Source organism: Ictidomys tridecemlineatus, chromosome 11 (assembly GCF_052094955.1).
Source record: "Ictidomys tridecemlineatus isolate mIctTri1 chromosome 11, mIctTri1.hap1, whole genome shotgun sequence".
Lineage (NCBI taxonomy): Eukaryota > Metazoa > Chordata > Mammalia > Rodentia > Sciuridae > Ictidomys > Ictidomys tridecemlineatus.
This window is the reverse complement of record NC_135487.1, coordinates 114,187,125-114,211,048: the sequence shown is the minus strand read 5'-3', so window position 1 is coordinate 114,211,048 and position 23,924 is coordinate 114,187,125. Positions and strand designations below refer to the sequence as shown.

The following is a 23,924-nucleotide window of genomic DNA, read 5'->3' as shown; positions in this document are numbered from 1 at the left end:
TGTGAAGATAAAAAATACAATACCTAGTTTATAAATATAGAAAAGAAGGAAAAATCACTGATATCATGCACTGTATATCATACTACCCTATTTTAAACATGAAGCTTATATAATGGTTTGAAGGAAAGAAACATTTTCAAATATCCACAATTATTAAGAATACCAGGTAGAATTCAGAATCAACTATGCATGACTCTAAATCCCAAAGATTTCCACTAGACCACATACTACATGCACATTTTCTTACTCTCTCAGGTTTTGGATGGAGACATACCAAAAAAAAAAAATCAGGATCTGTGTCCATACTGTGTACATCACCAGTGGAAATAATATACTCAAGAGTATTCTTCTCAAACTTCTAGAAAGTACTTGGAATAATTTTGAGTAATGGCTGATGTCTCAATTTAGAAAATCAATAATCAACAATACATTTTTATGAGAATACTACAAAACATTCTGCAGGCATGGTGATAAATCATTCTTTGGAAATTCTAGAAAGAGAATACTTCATCTGTGTCCGAAAAGTGCTAAAAATGAAAATTTGAAAACCCATAAAAGAGAGTGTAGAAGGACACAGCACTTTTAAACAAGATCCCAAAGAATGCACTGGAACTTTCTGATGAGATTATTATCTGGGCCTTTCTATATAAGAAAATGAAGCTACATGGAACTTGAATCCATACAAAATGATTTTTAATAGACATAAATGGGAAGTACATTCCATGATTATAATATATATGCATTAATAAGACACCATCTTAAATCATCATCATCATCATCTTAAATAATTATTAATTGCAAGAATTATTCTAAATATTTAATAGAGAAAAATATAAATATGAGTCTTAGTGAAAAGAAATGAATACAAATTAATAGTAAACAACTAATAATTTAAATAAAAATAAATTCTGAGACACACCCCATGTAAATAAAGCCACCCCTGTCACGAAAGTGGTCCCTGGTATAGAGATGAAAATTCAGTTCCAGCTATCAACTAAAGGAGCCACATTTATCCTAAAGTTTCCTGATTACTAACACTTCTGTTAGTGAGAATAATTTTCAATAATACAGGTGAACAACATTTAATCTTTGTGAAATATTCAGCTAACCAAGAATGGTGGCACAAACCTAAAATTCCAGTGGCTCAAGAGGCTGAGATAGAGAAATAATAAGTTCAAAGACAGTAACAGCAACTTAGTGAGGCTCTAAGCAACTTTGAGGGATTCTGTCTCTAAATAAATATTAAAAAGTATGGGGGGGCTGGGGATGTGGCTCAAGTGGTAGCGCGCTCGCCTGGCATGCGTGCGGCCCGGGTTCGATCCTCAGCACCACATACCAACAAAGATGTTGTGTCCGCTGAGAACTAAAAAATAAATATTAAAAAAATTCTCTCTCTCTTTCTCTCTCTCTCTCACTCTCTCTTTAAAAAAAAATATTAAAAAAAAAAAGTATGGGGATGTGGATCAGTGGTGCAGTGCCCATGGGTTCAATTTCAGGTACAAAAAAAAAAAAAAAAAAATTCCTTTAAAAATGTTGTGCTTCAATTTTTCCTCAATAGTTGTTCTTGTTAATGTCTCCTAAAATTAAGTAAAAATTATCTACTGTTACATAGTGTATCTTATTGTCATTGATATATCCTATCACCTTAAGCATTATAATTATTGAATATTCAGGTAGTGAACATATGAACAAGATAGAACAATGCAACGATGAAAAAAAATGAAAGTATGTAATTAAACTCCACACCTCTGGTCAATTTAATTTTGAAAATTTTGTCAGAAAAATTAAATGGAGAATAAGTAGTCTCTGCCTTAAGCAAGATTGGTATAAATGAATATTTATGTTTCAAGTTATGTTATTGGATTTTGATGAGATTATGTACAATATTTAACATGAACTGTATTTTACATTAGAATATAAGAGCAAAAACTATAAAAATTAAGAAAGCAATTACATATTTATAAATCAGATTTAGCTGTGAAGTCTTAGTTTTGCTTCCAAAGTAAAAACAAGAAATAAGAAATTGGACTTGAAAAACCTTCTGTACAAAAAATAAACTCAACATGAAAGTGATGACATAATTATAAAGTTTTCCTTTTTGTTTTCAAAGAACTATTTTTCCAGTTTATAACCTTTGCTGGAGGGCAGTCAATCCTCCTCATTGAAAAGCTGATTGAGCCCACAGCCCAAATATTTTTTTTTCCTTAGGCTCTCACACTCCAGTGCCAAAATGCACACTTCATAATTATCCCATGATAAGAGCCTCAACCATTGAAAAATGTCATACATCCCAGAGACCCCCCAATTTTTCAAGCTGTTAAGTCAATGATAAGTCTAAAATCTAGACGATTTATAGCACTTGACATGTACAAATTGCTGACACAGTTCTAATTTGTTTTAGTTAGACCTTTGAATAAACCACTATTTTTTGGCAGTATTTGTCTGTTTCTTTTGCGTATCCAAATGCAACTGTCTTGCATTATGTAAAAAAAAAATAACATTTGCAAAAAATACCATAAAGTGGATCAATATCGAAGAGAAAAAAAATGTCATATGCAGAAAATTAAAATTTCATGCCTCTTTAATACAAAAGTAAAATTAATTTGGTGGTTTCTTGGTAAAATAAAGAACTACTAGATGAACAAGCATTTACCTCTGAAATACACCAAAAGTAACTGGAGATGTGTTGAGACTGTCATTCATATAGAAATATTTAATGCTGAACTATTCACAAGAACCAAAATGTAAAATCAATACAAGGTAAAAAGATAAATGGAAACATGTAAGTCCTCACAGTAGAATATTACTCAGCAATATTATCTTTGTTTTACTAGGAATTGAACTCTGGGCCTCACATATGCTAAAAAAGCACTCTACCTCTGAGCCATTATCCCAGCTATACTGAACAAGTATGTTTCATGAGAGCACTAAATGTTATAATGAATATGTACATGGAAACCTTAAGCTAATTGAAAGTAAGAAGAAAAACTGTAATATGTTTTACAATTAATATTATATGTAATTTTCTAAACAAGTAAATCCATGAAGCCAAAACACAGATTAGTCGTTGCCAAGAGCTATGTGAAAAAGAAACAAACAAAGACATTAACAACAAAAAACTGGTAGTGGGCACTAATTTGTTTCCATCTAAAATAGTTTGTGAAACTAAATGTTGGGGATGGTATACATGTGAATATACTAAATAATAAATAATTACAAACTGAAAATATTTATAAAGTTAACCTTAAGTTCATGTGGACTTTGCAGGAAATGGATAGATAAATAATTTATGGAATGCATAAAGCAGCCAAAATACCAGCCAGAAAATAGGGAAATAAAATTGTAACTGATAACTGTTCAAAGAAACACTGAGTTTTTATTATGAGATCCACTTGCATTTATGTGAATATAATATGGCTTTTTTTGGTTTTCCTTTGTACTTTATAATTTGTGCTAAGTATATACGAAACCTATATCTATACATCAACCACTATTGTAAAATTTTCAAGTTGTAAAGTTTTTAATATACTTATGTAAATAAATATGCATTTTTTGTGAGTGTGTGTGTGCATGCACTGACTGAGATGAAACCCAAGATCTTGCACAAGCATGGCAGGTGTTTCACTGTTTTGCCACAACCCATGTACAAATGTGCATTTTTAAACTTGGTTCTCTCTTTCTCTCTCTCTCTCTCTCTCTCTCTCTCTCTCTCTCTCTCTCTTTCTCTCCCTTTCTCTCTCACTCTCTGTCTCTGTCTCTCTCTCTGCCTCTCACTCCCTATATTTCTCTCACTCTCTCTATTTTGTATTTTTGGTACACAGATGGCACCCAGGGGTCATTTACCACTGAACTACATCCCTAGTCCTTTAGATTTCTTTTATACTGACAAAGGGTTTTTCTAAGTGTATCAGGCTGGCCTCCAATTTATAATCTTTCTGCATCAGCCCTCAGTCCTGGGATTACAGACATGTCTTGCCATATCTGTCTATTTATCTCTTTTTGAAAGTATATCTAATGCCAATTTTAACTTTGTACTGTGTATATTTCAGATTGCTAAAATGAACTTTTTTATCATGTTCTAATTAACATTCTGCTAATACTCTATTGATTGTTGTTGCTGTTTTATGGCTGAATAAAAATTTCACATGATTAAGCACTATCTTTCACTACTTCACACATGTGCTTTCTTGTTTTGCCTATTTATTTTATATAGAGTATAAATTTGATCTCTCTGCTGATTAGTGTGCTAGGTCTCACATACTTCTCAGTTCTCTGGGAGCCTCAGCCTCCTCCCTTCTGCTTTTGCTCTAGTTCACTGTTGGCAATTTCTCTCATCTCTACTAATACACAGGTTCTGGGTCTTACTCTAACATAGCAAGGCACAGGTCTGTGAAAACAAAGAAATTAAAAAAAATCATCTTTATCGCATGACAATGTTTCAGACAGAAGAAACTATGCATAGGAACTGTCAGATTTATGAATAAAGAGTCACAAGGCATTTACTAAATAAAAAAAAAAACTGAAACCTGAGAAATAAGATCCTGAGTATAAAGTTCCCTGACATGTTATTTACACTTTAGTTATATAAGTAATTCAAATAGATGCAAATAACACAATTTATCATACATCTGTAAAACTGGCAATTTTGGAGGCTGAAGCCAGGTTATTAAAAATACAAAGCCAACTAAGCAAGGTCATTCTATTTCCAATTGTGCTCTCTTAAAATCTCATAACTGTAGGGTGAACAGTGGCACACTATTGTAATCACAGAAGGTTGAAGGTTGGAGCAGGAGGATTACAAGTCCAATTTCAGCAACTTAGTGAGGTCCTATGCAACATAGAGAGACCTTGTCTTAAAATTGAAAATGCTCAGGCTGTGATTCATTGGTCAAGTATCAATGGGGTCAATCAACAAAACTTCTAAAAAAACTAATACTCACAATTTATAAAAAATAAATTAATGAATTATCTAATAGGTGTTTAAATTACAAAATCAATACTTAGGACTTATGTGAAGAAATTTGGCCTACACATTGTTTAGCCTCACTTTTAATTTCTACTTGAAGGAGATAACTTACAGTTGAGGTACATGATATATATTGTAAATAACTGAAGAATTGTAATCCCCTGAGACCCGAATATATACATTACTTTTAGTTCATTATTCAGTTTTATGAGGTCTAATTATAATAGTATAGGTTTAATAACCAGTGTTATTAACAAATATTAATTTAGTAATAAAATTAAAGACAAATTTAAAATATGTATCTTGCCTCAGATATATATACATATTGCTCAGCAAGCACCAATCATGATGGTGTACATCTATAATTTAGTAAGTTGGGATGGTAAGGCCATCCAAATAAGTACAAGACTCCTAGTTATGATGGTGAATTTCTGTAATACCAGCAGCTCAGAAGGCAAAAGCAGGAAATTCTCAAGTTTAATGGCAACCTCAGAAATTTAGTAAGCCCTTAGGCAAATCAGTAATTTCCTGTCACACACACACACACACACACACACAAAAAAAAAAAAAAAAAAAAAAAAGCTGTGTATGGTGGTGCAAGACTCTCAGTGATTTAGAAGATTTAGCCAAGAAGATTGCATGTTCAAATCCAGCCTCAGCAATTTAGAAGAGCTATAAACAACCTAGTGAGACACTACCTAAAAATTAAGCATAAAAAACCTGGGAATGTGGCTTAGTTGATATGTGCCCATGATTCAGTGCATGGTACCAAGAATTAAAATAAAGAAAAAGAGAAACGAACAAAACTAAACAAACAAAAAAAAGTTTTTGATGTGATTCAGTGGTTAAGTTCCTGTGGGTTTACTTCCTGATACTTATAAAAGTATAAAACCAATTGGGCAATGTATGCAGAGATAATATTGTTTAATTATAGAACACTGCTACATTTGACCCCAGTACAAAGAAAAACAAGAATAAGAATAAAATAAAGAGCCTCACATTCACTTAAGTCAAATCCACAGTAATTTTTAAAAAATTTTATTATTTAGTTGTAATTGAACACAATACCTTTATTTTATTTATCTATTTTAATGTGGTGCTGAGGATCAAACCCAGGGCCTTACATATGCTAGGCAAGTGCTCTACCTCTGAGCCATAGCCCCAGCCCCAAAGTAAATTTGGTTTTTAATTAATTAAGCAATCAGTGCCTTAGTTAAGTTGGTAGACTTACAGAATTTACAAGAGTTGCTCCTGCACATTCAATAAGAGAAAAGCTGGATTAACTGAAATTGAATGATAGTCTTTCTCAGCCAATATGAGGACTATCCATTGATTTGATGAATAACTAATGTGGCACCAAGCACATGGTAGACTGCAAGATGTACATGTTGAAGTTATTGATTGCACCCTGAAAAAAAAAGTGTAAATTGGTAAAATTAAACCAGGATTTTTTAACAAGCCAAATGTGTGTGTGAGGGAGATGGACAAAAATGTTAAACACCCCATTTTTTATATGTTTTTCTTTAGAAATCCCAAAATATGTGTCAAAGAATATACGGAAGAATACTGAGAATGCTTCCCACATGGTGTGAGGTGTTTTTTTTGTTGTTGTTGTTGTTTTTTTTTTTTAAATTTTCTGGTACTAAGGACATATATTCTAAATATACAGTTTTATATGTTCCTTTCAATATTCATTAAGAAGTAGAAAAATGTGTATTTCTATTGCCTTTTATACTTTTGTTTGTACCTTTACTTGTCTATTTTCTTGATCTACATTTCTAGACCAGCATTTATAAATAGTTGGAACTGTTTTTTGTTGTTGTTGTTGTTGTTTTTGTTTTTCGGCTTTTTTTTTTTCTGTTCATTAGTTCTGTTGGGCTAAACTTTTATGAATATCTTCATGCTGTCATGCTAAAATTCTCTCAAAAGATCATATTTTAATGAATGTATAATAAATAAATTATGGCTATGTTTCTAATGGACACATTGTAGCAACACATTAATTACTAAGCAGAATTAAAATAAAATAATTCACAATCACATATGAAGTAGTCACATTACTATGTTCTTTATAGGCTTATCAGATGTGATGATGACTGGAATAAATAAAATTAAATGTTTCTTTTTTGGATGAATCAAAATTTTGTCTTTGGCCTACTCATCATAAAATGACAAATTTGATTACAAACACCAAAAAGTGTTTGGGGGTCAAATAAGATTGAAGAAATATGAGGTTATTTATTTTTAGTTACAGCATAGCTACAAAAATATTACATGTTGTAAAACACTGTCAAGGAAATGACACTAACATAATGATATATCAAATATTTAATTTAATATGTAATATATAAAAATCATAGAGAAACATTACCCCCCCCATATTTGCTACCACAATAATAGTTATATACTGAATGGAAATATATTTCTGTTAGTGCAATACAGTTGTATTTGCAAGTTTAAAATAACATCAAATTAAAAGATGCAAGAGGTAGCTGGGCAAGGTGGCACACACCTGTAATCCCACTAGCTCTGGAGACTGAGGATGAATGATTTCAAGTTCAAAGCTAACCTCAGCAACAACAAGGCACTAAGCAAATCTGTGAGACCTTGTCTCTGAAACAAATACAAAATAGGGCTAGGTATGAGGCTCAGTAGTCCAGTAGCCCTGAATTTAATTGCTAGTTATACCCACCACCAATCAGAGACTTTGATGGGAAACTTTGAAGAAACCAATAACAATGAGGTAGAAAAAGTAAAGAATGGGACCCTAAAATTGATCAAACAACATTCACTCAATGAAACAAATGATAGAAAACTAGCCAACAAATTGACCAAGTTTAAATTGAGTAGGTTAAAAAGCTAAAAATGTATCAGCCAATCTCCAAAATATAAAACAAAAGTGATCAAGATATGTATAACAGTGTAAAACCTCCTTCTTTGAAAATCAGTTTTGTTATTTTTTTAGTTCCAAATAATAAAATGTATCCCTATTAGGATCATAAGGAAATAATACTTAAGGAAGAAGTAACCAAAAGTAACTAAAAGCAAAGAGAACATGTGAGTGTCTAGCATAAAGAGAATAGTGTACCAAAGAACACCAATAGGTTACATCACAAAAAAACTGTTATTTTTGTTTTGTTTTGCTTTTAGTGTTTTTTGTTTTGTTTTGTTTTTGGTGCTGGGGATTAAACAGGGTCTTGTGCATACAAGGCAAGCATTCTACCAACTGAGCTATATCCCCCCGCTGAAGAAACTGGTACTGAGAAATGAATCACAAATAAACTTACATACTATTCTTAAATTTAAACCTGCCTGATCAACCTGTTTCTGACTCTCAGAAAAGGAAGGGAAGTTTCAATCATGTTTTATAGCAACTTTGTTCAATGGACTCTTAATTACTACTTAATGCTGATCACATTATCATGATGGAAATTTAAATACATAGATTTAATTTACAGTAATTTCTGATTTTAATATAGTGAAAAAAAAGAGAATTAGACACTTACTGGAATGAAATAATCAGAAATTATTTTTTACAATTTTGGATTATTTAAATACAAGATGTTCACAGTGTGAGTGACTGTGAATGTACAAATTTCAAAGTATTTCAAAATGATGAAATAGCCATACTACCTATGAAAGCTCTAAGAGAAAATTATTCCTTTTCATTTTCTCAAATCTCATGGCTTCTAGTATTCCTTAGCTTGTGACCACAAATGCTTTTCTTCTGAATTTATCAAACACTCAAAACACAGAAAACAGGTAAGCCCTCTCACAGGGAAGATGGTAGTAATACAGCAGAGAAATACCCTCGAACCTCACAGGGTCTGAGAACCATATTATATGATATGGAAGACCTCCTAATAGACTGGCTCTTCCAAATATTGTTTGTAAAGATAGAGAAAAGTCAGTTCATTAAACATGTTATGTTTTCTTAATACCAGAAAAAAAATCACATCATTTTCAGAAGTAATATATACTTCAATATAGAAATAAAATATAGCTGTGAATGACATTACACTTACAATCTCAATGACTTGGGAGGCAGAAGCTGAAGAACCAAAAATTCAAAGAAAGCATCAACAATTTAGCAAGGCCATGACCACCATCAGAAAGTTCCTGTCCCAAAATAAAATAATAAATGGCCTGGGTATATGGCTGTGGCTTAAGGCTATACCACCCCTAGTTTTAATACCTAATATATATCTGTCAAAACTATAACAAAGGATTTTTTCTAGATCGAGTGGCACAAGCCTGAAATCACAAAACTCTGAAGACTCAGGCAAGAGGATTGTGAGTTCAATGCCACCTCACCAAAATGAGTCACTAAAAACCCCAGTGAGACCCTGTCACTAAATCAACCTGTCTCTATATAAGTTTAAAAAAATGGCTGGAGATGTTAATGAGTGTAATGGCAACTTGGTTTAAATCTTAAGAACCACAAAACAGAGCAGTTATTTATTTTCAAAAAGTTACACAAATATGTTAAAAATTTATTTTTTTATTTTATTTTTTTTTAAAGAGAGAGTGAGAGAGGAGAGAGAGAGAGAGAATTTTTAATATTTATTTTTTAGTTCTCGGCGGACACAACATCTTTGTTGGTATGTGGTGCTGAGGATCGAACCCGGGCCGCACGCATGCCAGGCGAGCACGCTACCACTTGAGCCACATCCCCAACCCCTGTTAAAAATTTATAAGTGGAGCAACATTAAAATAAAAATTTTGTTCATTAAACAGTACAAAGTTGGACTGGGGTTGTGGATCAGTGGTAGGTTGCTCACCTGGCACATAGGAGATCCTTGGTTCCATCCTCAATACCCCATATCAATAAATAAATAAGAGTATTGTGTCCAGCCACAACTATATAATAGAGTATTTTAAAAAAAACATATAAAGAGAATTGACAAAGTGGAAAAACTAATAACCTCACATAAAATTAAGCATGTTTAATAAAAAAGAAAATGACACTTTTGGTAGGAAAAATGTTCATAAATGAAAAACTCTCAACATCTTAACAAATTAGAAAATACAAACTAAAATCAGATACAAAAAAATTATACAGTATTGATCAGGACAAACACCAAATTATCTTGAATTAGAGAAGAAATGTAAATTGCTAATATTTTTTGTGTATTTATTTAATATATATGATACTCGTCAACCAGTAGCATAGTCTGTGGAAATTACTGTACTTCTGAACCCTGATAATATATAGTTACATGATAGCATAAGGTTACGCCTATGCTAGCCCAAGCAGTTGAATCCAGAGAAATAGGTGCAAAGAGGAGGTACATTCAAAATAAATAAATACTATATAAGTTTGAAAAAAATTGCTTTTTTGGAATGAGACACGTTTTTAGTTTTATTAAAGTTGCATCCCCTTTCTCCACAGGAAAGTCTGAACTGGGCTTCTCCAGAAATCTTCACGTTGGCTGATTTTAGGACTGTCAGCAAAACAGTTTCTACAAAAGAGTGCAATGTAGATAAACTAATTGTCATGTTTCCCGGTTTCACTTGGCCACTGGTCAGGAAAAATATCAGCACTCCAGGTGATGGACACCCCCTTACTAGTTTCTCACGAACATGTATCCAGTAGAGTAGTTTGTAAAAATGTGTAAGCAAGGCCTCTGGCCTTGAGCTGGGGCTTCACAAAGATGTCTACATTTCTAAGAAAAGAGAAGTTACCAATTGGGCTCCATGGTAATAGCTAGAAAAGGAGGAAGGAAAGGGGAGAAGAAGCTCTCTTCTTCTCAGGTACTGTCTTTGAAGGGTTAACTTGTCTAGAAATGTGAAACAAAAAAAAAATGCTTTTATATGACTTCTGCAGTCTGTGAACTTCTAAGCCCCTCCCCTTACATGCTGGCTATAAAACTCTAAAAATACCTGAATTCAGGGTTCAGGGGATTGATTGATTACAGCAAAACTGTGCCCTCTGAGTCTGGATGCAGCCAAATAAAACTGTTTTCTGCTATCTTCAGTGCCTTGCCTCATCTCTTTCTACAATATCATTATATTCAGTAAAATTGACAGAACAAAATATTACATACAAGTGATATCTGTGTAACACATCACATATATAGAAGCTTTCAAATACAATATATGCAACTTATCACAAAACAATAATTTAAAGCGGACATAAAATGCTCCATTATACACACCATGTGTGTAAATAAAACTCATAATTACAAAAAAACTATTTATCTCAGTTTAATGTATAATATCCCCCATTAAAATTTTAGTATATTTAAAATGTTTTTCTAAAATTTATCTAGGAAAAAAGTATGTAAAGTAGCCCAAAATTTCTAATTTTGAAGACCAAATACACTTGCTATTGTTATGTGACACTAATGTGTATTATGAAACTATATGCAATAATAGGAACAATGAATCATAAATTAACAAAATATGAATCCATACACATGTCATTTTTTGGCATTGTTAAGAGCAATAGAAAGGCCTAAATAAAACCATCCATATTAAAAATAATATTAGACATGAACATCGAAATTATCCAACCTGAAGTTGGAATTTGGTATTAGTAGCACAGCTCACTATTAGAGTGTGTGTGCATTGTGCAAGGTACTCAGTTCCAAACTTAGAAACACAATAAAAGGAAGATGTTAAGGGGGGGGGATCTTGTTGAAAATAAATCAGAATATTAAAATTCTGCATTCTCCCTCCATCTATAAATACAGTTAATAAAAAGCTACTCATGTTCTGAGTGTCTCATTGACAAAGTCATAAATGAGTAGAAAGACTTAAATACATTTGACAATTTAGAAAATAACTATTGTCAATCAGAATGAAAAGCTAGGGTACACTGAATATTAGTCTTGTCTTGAGAAAAGCACTGCATTTGGGACCAAATCCCCATTGGCCAGCATCACCCACAGTAAACAGAAATGTAGGAGAAGTGATATACAAGTGATATACAAGTGATATACAAGCAACAGAAAATATGGTGATTTCTTGGAGCTATGAAAGCCTCTACAAGTGTTTTATCAGCTGGGTTCTAGGCAGGATAAATAGCCAAATATCAAAGCAGTTAGTTTATCTCAAGAAGACATTTGCCAACATATTTTCCCAATGGCTGTTGCTGTCAGAAAAGATTCTCTCTAGTTTGTATTGTGGATGTAACAGGGGGGAATACAATAAACAACTGGTACCCTGAGTGAGATTTTAGCACTTCATGAGATCAGTCCCAATGTAAAGGTAAAATTTCTAAGCTGATTTTAAGCTGCAAGAGTCTGAGTTAAAGTGTAAAAGACTGGGCATTGTAAAGTTTCTAAGAAAGGCTTGGGCTAAAAATAGTAATAATAATAATAATAATAATAATAATAATAATAATAATAATAGACCAGGTATTGTTAAATTCCTCTGCTACCCCATGAACCTGTAATCTCTGTAGCTGTTAGGACAATACCTGAACTGCCCAGTAAATATTTTCATTGATTCCCTGGTTGTTTATTAGCTAAGGGCTCCAAATAGCTCAGTATGTAAGCATCCAGTCCACAAAACCAATCAGTTTAAATGTGTACCCCACTCAGGAGTGACCAATCACCCCTGCCCAGAATCATGTATGATTTGTTCTGATGTATGCAAAGCCCCCCACCCTCTCCAAAAAGTGTACTTAAGCTCTTCTTGACCTCTGCTCTGGGCTCTGGGCTGCTCTCCCTTCCTGAGTGAGCCTTTAGCCCCAGCATGCTGGTTCAATAAAACTTCCCCCTGCTTATTGCATGAGGCTGGTCTCTTGTGGTCTCTTTCTTCGACGCTCCGCCGGACCCTTACACCAAACCTGCTCACCCCAATAATCAAGCCAGGACTATCAATTGCTCCTAAAAGGAATTTGCTTGTACACTGAGTTTCTCAACTTGAATATATTTTGTTTAAGTTACTATGTCCTGAAGTTCCAAGCTCTGGAAGCAAAAGTGACTGAGCTTATGCAAATCTATATATTGAAAACCAATGAGTGTACATTGTTTTTCTAGCACTTTTATGGACTATGATATCCAATAGTGGTTCAGAAAAGGGGTTCGAAACAAGAAATCCCTGTTTATTCAAACAAATCTTTGCAGAACACTCCTACTCTGGCTACTTCACATAAACTTGCCTGGGGGATTTAATACATGAGTCCAATAGATTGATTACCTGCACTCTCTTCAGGGCTCTTAGAATGGCTTTAGGAAAAATCTTAGAGACTGGTATACTGGCAGAGGCCTGTAAACCCAGAGGTTTAGAACTGCGATTTGAAAGCCAGTCTGTGCATCTTAGCAAGCCTCTAAGCAACTTAGTAAAAAAGAACTGGGGATGTTGCTCTGTTCCCAGTACCAAACCAAACAAAAGCAAACAAATATCTGAAAGATTACAGGGATGCCAGAGTACATATACATGTAAAAATATTGGTGAAATATAAAATTAATATGCTTTGAAAAAAAGTGTTAAGGTTCTTCAAAATCTTAACATAAAAATGACATATACTCCACTAATGATAATTTTGGCTAGCAAAGAAAGGCTGCACATACTTGTGCTCTCAGTGGCTCAGGAGGATATCAAAAGATGATCTTAAGTTCAAGACCAGTCTCAGCAATTTGGTAAGGTCCTAAACAAATGAATGAGACACTGTCTCAAAACAAGGGGAACAGGTTGGGCTATACCACTGTGACAAAGTGCCCATGGGTTAATCTCGTGTACCTAAATAAATTAATATAATAATAAATCTGGGTTACAAAATTGTTATACAATCCAGTAATAATATTTCTGGGTATATATCTAAATAAATTTGGAAACTTTTCTCAAAGAAATACTGCAGTTCCATTTTCATTGTAGCTTTATACACAGTATTTAATAAAAGAAAAAATAAATAAACTTTCAGTCAGGCATGGTGGGAATCTTATAATCCCAGGGGCTTGGGAGTTTGAGGCAGGAGGATGGAGAGTTCAAAGCAGCCTCAGCAATTGTGAGGCACTAGCAAACTGTTTCTAAATGAAATGTAGAATAAGGTTGTTGATGGGGCTAAGTGGTTGAATGCCTCTGAATTGATTGGGTATGGTCCCCCCAAAATGAACTTCCTTTTAGATGAAAGGAACATCAGAAGATTCATTTCAGCTTCACAGCATCCAACTGCTCCCCTTAGAGGCTACACACTTACAGTTCAAAGTTATCTCTAGAAGGCAAGATTCAGAAACTGATATTTACTAAATAGGCCAAGAGACTTTTGTATCTGTGGGCACCTTATATCAGATTGTTCTAAAACTAAGGACTGAACAAATATGGGAGGTTGTAATGAGAACACAATACACAGTAAATCCTTCAATGGGGAATCTTAACTCAGACACTGTGATAACTGAAACCACACTTAGAGATAAAACTAGATTCTCTGCTTCACTGATTCCTGGGTTATTGATTCAATCCAAACAGATATTGAAAAAGTATTAAAGCTACTGGTTAATATTAATATAAAACAGAGTGGCCAGATTTAAAGATAGGTAGTTAGTGTTGTTAGGTACATTGGGTCTAACATTGAGTAAAATAAAGAAAATGGAGATCATTATTGAGAAGGGAGTCCAGGAAACCAGAACAACTGGGGATATTGAAATGTTAATGTCCCCAAGGTCTGGAACCCAACCTAAAGAATTGTTCATGAAGTAGGACTAGCAAACAGGGAGGTGCTAATCAAACCACCCCAGGCCCTTCCTGCCCAGATTACTCCTCCAGGCCACCTATCTCCCACCTTTAGGCCTTCCCACCAGTATTCTATCACTGCAGGATAGAGGGAAACAAAGGACAGGAATGTGGAAGGACTAAAAGAATACCTTAGCTATAAAAAAGGAAAGACCTCCTCCTTCCAGGGATTCCAGGTCCCCTCTTCCTCTTGGAGGAAGTCTTTTCTTCTATCCTTTAATAAAGTCTTCTACCTTCTACTCTATACTTGCCTAGATGTGCTTCTGCAGTGTTATATGTCAGCATTCAGGGAAGCAAGGACTCATCACTGGTACACAGTGGTAATGACAGGTTATTAAAAATGAACCAGGTTATTTACATGGCTTTTGACTTTCAAATTCATGTGCACTCCAGTCCTTGAGATTAAACTTTCCTGTAGTCTACAACAAGTCTAGTCCCATTATTATTTTCCTCCACACCACCACAAAGATATTTGCTGAAATGGTTTTACAGGTTATTTTAATATAGTGGTCTTGAAAAACCAGCCTCTATCTCAGAGCACAGCCTGTCCAAGAAAGGGACATTAACTTTGTCCTTGGAAAAACCCACAGAGCACTCCTAGGCATGTTCCCACCCTGCTAAGTTGTTTATCTACAAATAACAGGAGAGATCTGCAGCCCCAGGTGTCCCTGACTCAGTCAGGCTAGGTGGAAATCCATTGCAACCCCCTAGCAGCCACCAATCAGCATGAGACAGGGAAATACCTGGGATGCCAGATGACCCTCCCAGTAGTTTATGGTGGTTGATAACATATTGGGAAACCTTGTAGTTCAGCACGTACACCCCTCTTGGCTCAAACCAATCAGTTCAAATGAATACCCCTTTTGTTCTGACCAATCACCCCTGCCCAACTTGTTCCCCCCAGTGAATGTGCTAATCATGTTTTAGAGTTGTTATTTGATTTTCCCGCTGTGTGTGATGATTTGCTATGATGTATGTGAAGTCCCTGCCCTCTCCAAAAAAATGTATAAAAATGCTGCAAACCCTGGGCTCAGGGCCTCTCAGCATCACCAGTTGCTGTGTGTGCGCTGGGAGGACCGAGCTAGCTTGCAATAAACACCTCTTTGCTGCTTACATCAATTTTGGGTCTCTGGTGGTCTTTGGGGGTCCTGAATTCGAGCATAACAGTCTCACATATAAGGAAAAAAAATCTTTTAATTGGGACGCATTAACTATACTATTTTATTTAGAAGAGTCATTATTTTTAATGTCACCTTATTTTCTAATTTTTCCCTTTCTTCTTATGTGAAAGACTCACAAAGATAAAGAAAAATCTTTTAAAACTGCTCTCCAGTTCTTAGAGAAAAAAAATTACAAATACGGCATCTCTTCAATATGAAACATGGGAAAAAATAATTGATCATGTTAAAACTGGAGTTTTGAGATGAAACTAAATTTTTCCATTTAACCATATTTTTTTTCTGAGATTCTGTCTCACAAAGTTTGAAAAATAAAATCTATGAACACTCAGTGAAAGTAAGAGTAAAAAGAATAAGATTTATTTAAGTAAGAGAAAATAGAACTTCATGTTGTGGGAGAGGGCATAGTAGCATAAAAACCCATTTTGGTGTGCCAGCATTGGAGTTTATGTATGGCTTTGAGAAGAGTAAGAGGCAAAATCTACTTAAAGTAGATATTGAAAAAAGCATCCTGGCTACCACCTGGGTTTACATCTATCCTTTCTGTATCCCATCCTTCTTCCTGTAACTTCTACCTGGATTCATCCCTGGGACAAATAATTTACTTGAAGGTATTCACTCAAGTGAGCCTCAAGGTTTTTTACATATGAAATAGGCCTTAAAGACGCTCATTAACATATCTATCCATTAGCGCCAGGTGTGGTAGAAAGCTCTCCATTATACAGCTGCCTGGTCATTTTACTATCTATTCAATTTATCCTCAATCAAGGTGAGTAGGGAACCCAGGCTTTGTGAATGTGAAGTGAGAGCTAAAAATTTAGAGATTTATTCTCAGACCTATGGATAGCTAAACTGGAGTTCTGGATATAAGATGGCTGTTCTGGATTTGAAATATTGCTTATCCTAGACTTAGAGAGCTCAGGAGGCATGAGAATGGGGAGTTCAAAGTCAGCCTTACAACTTACTGGGGCCCTAAGCAACCCAGTGTGACCTTGTCTCTAAATAAAAATATTAAAAAAAAGGCTGGGGTTGTGAATCAGTAAATAAACATTTCTGGAATTAATTCCTGGTCACAAACAAACAAACATATATTAAAAAAAAATCAAAACAAACACACAACAACAAAACTCAGGAGGAGCAAAAACACGGCTTCTTTAAAAACACAGCTTCTCTCATGCAGGAACACAGCCAATGTAGTTGGTCTCCTCTCCTGAGGATTATCTCAGTCTTCACCACGCAATCTGGGGTCATGCTTGGCTAGTGGCACACAGCTAGTGGCATACAGATTTCCACATAGGGATTCAGGAAGGCCCTGAAAATACCATACAGTGATGACAAAGAATGCCAGGGCTCTCAAATGCTGATCTAAGCTCCACTAGACTAGTCAGAGCAAACTGAAGACTGAGTTGCCACAGAGAGACCTTCTGGCCACCAGACACTAGAGAAACCTCTGAGGAGTCCCTGACCACCAATTCTGGTTCCCAACATTGCCAGTCCCACTGGCTTCAAATAGCCTTGCTACCTAGTCTCAAAATATGAACACACACTTACCATTTCCTGGCTTTCAGTATGCTTTCTTCTTCTCCCTGATAGTTTCTTTCAGCTCCTGTGTAGTGCAGAAACCTGGGACTCCTGATCTAGGATTGGAAGCACAGAAATGGATTCAAAGAATGACAGACTGCAGAAACAAAAGGAACAGAAGATTGTGGAAGTCCGCCCCCTCATCACTGGCTGCATGAGGATTGGACACTTCTCACCTAACAGACAGATTAAAAAGGGCTTCAGGCACTTCTTCCAAACAGAGCCTAGTAGGCCAACTCTTTGAGTGACACTAAATTGGATCCAACCCAGAATCAAATAATGTCAGAAAGACAGATCTTTGGCTGCTCTTTTTTTGTGGATAAAAGACTAGGGATCAACCATGTGCAGTGGTGCATGCCTCTCCCAGCAACTGGAGAGGCTGATGAAGAGGATTGTGAGTTCAAAGCCAGCTTTAGCAATGGTTAGGAACTAAGAAATTCAGTGAGACTGAAAAACCAGCCTGTACCTCAGGTCTTTTGGCGGTCCCGAGTTAAAGCATAACAAGACACTCTCTCTCTAAATAAAATACAAATATGGCTGTGTTATGTTCGAATTCGGGACCCCCAAAGACCACCAGAGACCCAAGATCGGTGTAAGCAGCAAAAAGGTGTTTATTGCGAGCTAGCTCGGTCCTCTGCAGGCACACACAGCAACTGGTGATGCTGAGAGGCCCTGAGCCCAGGGTTTGCAGCAGTTTTATACATTTTTTGGAGAGGGCAGGGACTTCACATACATCATAGCCTGTTTTAGCAAATCATCACACACCGCAGGAAAATCAAATAACAACTCTAAAACATGATTAGCACATTCACTGGTGGAAACAAGTTGGGTAGGGGGGATTGGTTACTACAAGAGGGGGATTCATTTGAACTGATTGGTTTAAGCCAAGAGGGGTGTACGTGCTGAACTACAGGTTTCCCAACATGTTATCAACTACCATAAACTACTGGGAGTGTCATCTGGCATCCCAGGTATTTCCCTGTCTCATGCTGATTGGTGGCTGCTAGGGGACTGCTATGGATCCCCATGTAGCCTGACTGAGTCAGGGACACCTGGTGCACAGCAGATCTCTGTTATTTGTAGATAAACAACTCAGCAGGGTGGGAATGTGCTTAGGAGTGCTCTGTGGGTCTTTCCAAGGACAAAGGCCATGTCCCTTCCTTGGACAGGTTTTGCTCTGAGAGGCTGGCTTTTCAGCTGCTGATGTGACTCAGTGCTCATATGACACTGAGTTAAATCCCCAGTAGCAAAAAACAAACAAATAAACAACAACAACAACAACAAAAACCCACTTGGGGATCAGATCCACAGGTACTCATTAGAGAGCCCCATGACCCCAGAGTTGATGGATGGATTGATGGATGAATAGAAACATAGATAGATAGATAGATTCCTGGGCCAGGGTCTTTAAATCTCCTGAGATTATTGTAACTGATATTACAATAATGCTATCCAGCCCTGATTTTTTTTTTTTTTAAATTTGCTGTGAATTGCATTAAGTGTCTCAGGATGGAATAATTTTATGGCAGTGTTTTCTCCCAATACATAGACCCAGCCCAGATAGAAGTTCATTTAAATTTATCACTGTATATAAGGTCAAATTAATTTGTGAATATATATGTATATATTTTTATAAAAATAAATATCACAATTTAAAAATTTTATTTAATATTTCTGTTCTCTGGTATTATGAGAAAACATCTTGAGATTTCTAATCATAAGTAATTCCCTGAGGCAGCAATGTCCCTCCTCCCCTAAAAATATGGGGCACAAATAAAATTTAATGTTTCTAGTATTAACATTAAAATGAAAAAAAAAAAAAAGATGGAGGGTGCAAGGTCTATAGATCTTTCAGTATCCCAGACTATGGAGTATAAAAAATAAAAAACAAACTTATTTGCAATGTTTCTTTGAGCCTAGTGGTAGGATTATGCTGTCTTTTTTTCCCTCTTTGGTATGGGGTACTATGAGAATATGAATCACAGGCATATATATATATATATATATATATATATATATATATATATATATATATATATGTGTGTGTGTGTGTGTGTGTGTGTATAGTTAGATATAGATATAAATATAGATATTTTTTTCTATAGTTCAGTACAGCCCATTAACAAAGTCAACTTTAAATTTAAATTAAAAAAATTAAATCTCTATTTCTAGGGTCAAGCCCTAGCAGAGATCTAGGGGTCCAGAAGGATAAGTGGCTTAGGTGAAAGAAGAGGAGGCAGAACTACAGTTGCAAGTTACAAGAAGCCTTCAGAAGTATCTGAAGCCATAGAGGGGCTTTTATTTTTATACCTTTTTTATAGGTATTTATTCATGTAGTTAATGGGTAGCTTCAAAGCTCCAACCTTTTTTGATTTTCATAATTTTCAAGAGTTACAATAGTTTCAGACATGTATTAATTACCTAAGATATTGAGTACATTGTTTAAAATATTTTTCTGTAATCTTTGCCAATCATGATTAAGCTCAATCACTAGGTGCTAGACTACGCAACTGGACTACATGTATCTTGACCTATTATTAATTTTAATTTTAAACATACCTATAATTATATCATTAACCTTTAACTTTAAAGCATACCTATGATTATTGGTAAGCTTTCTTACGTCTAAAGTCCCAATAAAACACACTTAAAATAGTGAAAACCAATTTTTCAAGAGCCTACTAATCTAAAGTGCCTCTAAAATATATGTATATTAATTTTATATTATTCTATTTTTAATTTCCAAGGTAATTTTCTTTTTTTTATTTATGACCTATTTAACTGATTTCTTAAAGAGTTTCTTTGATCCTTGGTGAAATACAACAATTCTTACATCTTTGTAATCTTTAACAAAAGAGCAGTTCTTCACCTTAACCCATTTGCCATTAATATTAACAATGTGTTTCCTATTTTTATCATGAATTCCTGTGTAAGGCAAAGGAGGGTCTGTTAGTGGGGGGAATGTATGTTGCACAGATTGTAGCTTTAGAATGTGGGGCTTAGTGTAAATTGTTAAGCTTTTCTCAAGAACCTTGATTTTCAATCTTTTCTTCATAAATTTCTTGAGGAATAACACTATCTGTTTGTATCCTGAGAGATATTAAAACACATCTCTGAAAGGGTAAAGTTTCTAAGCTGCAAAGCCTGAATTAAAATGTAAAAGACTAGGTATTGTTAAGTTCCTCTGCTATACCCAGAACCTGAAATTCCTGAGATAGTTAAGATAATGCCCTACTGGCCATTTAGCCTAGGGCCCTGTGCAGTTTGTCACAGGGCCCAAACCAATCAGTTTGAATGTGTACCCTGCTTAGGAGTGACCAATCACCCCCGCCCGACCTGTTCCCCCCAATGAATGTGCTAATCATGTCTCAGAGTTGTTGTTCAGTTTTGCCATGCCTCATGATGATTTGTTCTGATGTATGCAAAGCTCCTGACCCTCCCCAAAAAAGTGTACTTAAGCTCTGCTTGACCTCTGCTCTGGGCTCTGGGCTACTCTCCCTTCCTGAGTGAGCCTTGAGCCCCAGCATGCTGGTTCAATAAATCCCTTTTGCCAATTGCATGAAGCCAGTCTTTTTTGTGGTCTCTTTCTCCGAAGCTTCACTGGACCCTTACATTTGGTGTGTTGGCCAGGAAATGCGCATTGCCAGACAGGGAGACCCCAAGGGACTGCTTTAGGGGATAAGTAAGTAAGGTGCCTCTCTCTCTCTCTCTCTCTCTCTCTCTCTCTCTCTCTCCTCCTTATCCTTCTTCTCCTCTCCTCATGACCTTGTGCAAGAAGACAAGTACTTTGCATTTGAAGTCACCTGGAATGTCCTGTGTTTCCCAAATGTCTGTAGACACTAAAAGGCCCATGGTGAGGAGCATGAGGATATGAGTTAGGGCCAAGTGGGTGAGAGGGAGGTCGGTGAGCCTGGGCTTGGGCCCATAAAGACTGTGGCAATGTGAAGGCAAAGCAGAAAGGTGTTAGCTGCAATCTGAATGCCAGCCTGGGGATAGAAAGCTTTTCTTAGGGCAACATGACGGAAATGTTGGTCCATCTTCATGGGGAATCTGGGGAGCAAAACAGGGGCAGTGGAGAGCAACACCTTTTTTATTGCCATGCTTCCAGTTCTACCTTCCCTTACAATCTCTAGAATTATCATTTAACAAAACAACAAAATCTTTGTGAGTAAGGTAGGCTCTTAGACTTAATGTTAATTTCAAATCAATGGTTCGTGGTGGCTCCATGGTAGAGGGCTGGCTTAGCATGAATAAAGCTCTGGTTCCATGCAAATCACTGAAAGAGAAAAGAAAAAGTAAGTAAAAAATAAATTTAACCTTAAGCATCATGCATTCTTCTGAAGAATGATTTTGCATACCTCCCATTCATCACTTGGAAGTGATGAGATTTCATGCCTCTCTTTGAGCCTGTATACACCATGTTTGGATACGCAGAAATCAGAATCCTTCAGGAAAATAGTACCAACAAGCCTATTCCCATGATTTCTTTATTCAAGTGCAGAATTTTAAAGAATTTAGTAATTTCTGTCCTCTTCTCCCATGACCTTCATTTATCTCAAGCCCCAGCATTTATTAGCTGGGGGAATGCTTTCACTTCACATAGGTTTCAATTGATTTCATGGGCAAATATCAATCAGCTTACACTTACCTTGTAGGATTTTTGAAGTGAGTAATTAGATATGTGTCTGACACATATGAAGCACTGTAATACTGTTCATAACTTTTTCTCTCTAATCTTAGTGTGGAGTGTAAATGTGATATATTAAGGATTTCCTACCATATTTAAGAAATGCCTATGCATGATTGGTTTTCTTTGACATACTTTTATCCTTGGATTCTGTTAGTATTGTACAGTTATTTCTTCAAACTTTCAAATTACTCCATGCAATAAATATAGATGTTTTCACATTCCATATCTATTCCAGGAAAACAGGGACACAGCTGGTGGGATCTCCTTCACAGTTCTTATCCCTGTAAGTAATACCACAGTATGTTTTCATTCTCATAAGTCTTTTGTATTAGAGAAAATAGCCCTGCTATCTCCATAGTAATTGGGGATGCCTTACTATGAATGTCCTGTACAAATTATTCAGTCAGGTACTAAGAGAGGTTTAGTTGTTCAGAAGTGGGAACTGACATCAATTGTCTTCCACTTGATTTTTCAGATGTACATGGTAAACAGTACATTGAATAGCAGGACCATGACTCTAATTCTGGTATCTCACTCAATCTCATTAATCTTTAATCTCAGGACTTAAAGTTTTTGATCTGTGTGACATTGTGAAAGTAGTTATAACTCCTTCCAGAGTCTTCATATGAGCAGTGAGAATGATGGAATACATAATGTAATTTTTATTATACTCTCAAATTTTATCCAAATAACTTTATAAAGGAAGGCAGAGTTATTGAGAGTCCATATCCTTGACATAATGCTTATGAAATACAGGCAAAACACATAAACATTAATACAGAAACACAAGAGTTTTAGTCATGGCAAGGCAAAAAGAGCATCCTGGAGTGTCCCAATAAAATAGCATCAGGATGAGGCTCTTCAGATACTTTTAATTAAAAAGCTGAATCCAGGGCTGGGGTTGTGATTAGCAGGAGAGTCTTGCCTAGCATGTGCAAGACACTGAGTTTGATCCTCAGGATCACATAAAAATAAATAAGTAAAATAAAGGTATTGTATCTAACTACAATGAAAAACTTTTAAAAAAGCTGAATTCAAAGAAAAGAGGAGTTCATACTAATTTTGGCTGTTGGGATATTTACTCTCCAAATTATTTGTGTGTTTTCTAAAGTAGAACAGAAGATAGCATTGCAGAGTTAGGAGAGGAGAGAACAGAGGAGTGCTGTCACAAAAGCAGGCTCACCTTACCTGGAGACCCAGTGGAAAGCCTAGGGATATTTGTGCAGAAAGCAGCAAAATGACTTTAACCTAGAAAATAACCAGTTTTTTTAACCCCTCAGGAGGTACCAAGGGAATAGATTACATATGCACTCATATTAAATGCAATGAAAGGTTCAACTTCAAGGTAACCTATAGCCTATGCTTAGGTATCAGGACCTGTCAATTTAGCCTATCACACTGCAGTTAGAATACCAATCATCAAAAAGAATAAAGGACTGCCCCCATGAACAAGGTTGAGAACAGCTAGAACTCTTCTGGAATATTCCTTATAGAGCATTCCTTATGTGGCTCCTCTTACAGCATATTCACTCAGGCCCTGAAACACCAGGCCTTTTGTCTCCTTCATGAAATACCAACAAGTTTCCAAATTGAAGTCATGCTCCTATCAGTGGTCATATTTAGATATGTGCAAACCAGGATGTAAACATTCTGGTCTCCACTATTATGATCCAGTCACCATTTCCTTCTTCTAAATCATGAATTGCTGAAGATTTTGCTTAATTTACTTTAATGAACATGCAAATGTGAAGACTGCAGTAATTCAGTGATGGAACAAAACTAATTAGAAAGTGTTTTGTGAAGAAATTTTTCAATTCAGAATATGTTT

General features: G+C 35.5%; 1 protein-coding gene across 1 annotated transcript in view; it reads right to left on the bottom strand.

The window, feature by feature from the left end:
- Positions 1-17,489, bottom strand: part of LOC120890513 (uncharacterized) — a 49,993-nt gene extending 32,504 nt beyond the window's left edge. The window contains exon 1 of the mRNA XM_078024930.1: positions 17,377-17,489. Within this exon, the coding sequence (XP_077881056.1) occupies positions 17,377-17,379 (3 nt within the window). The 5' untranslated portion in view covers positions 17,380-17,489. The remainder of the gene's footprint in view (positions 1-17,376) is intronic.
- Between the last annotated feature and the right edge of the window lie 6,435 nt (positions 17,490-23,924).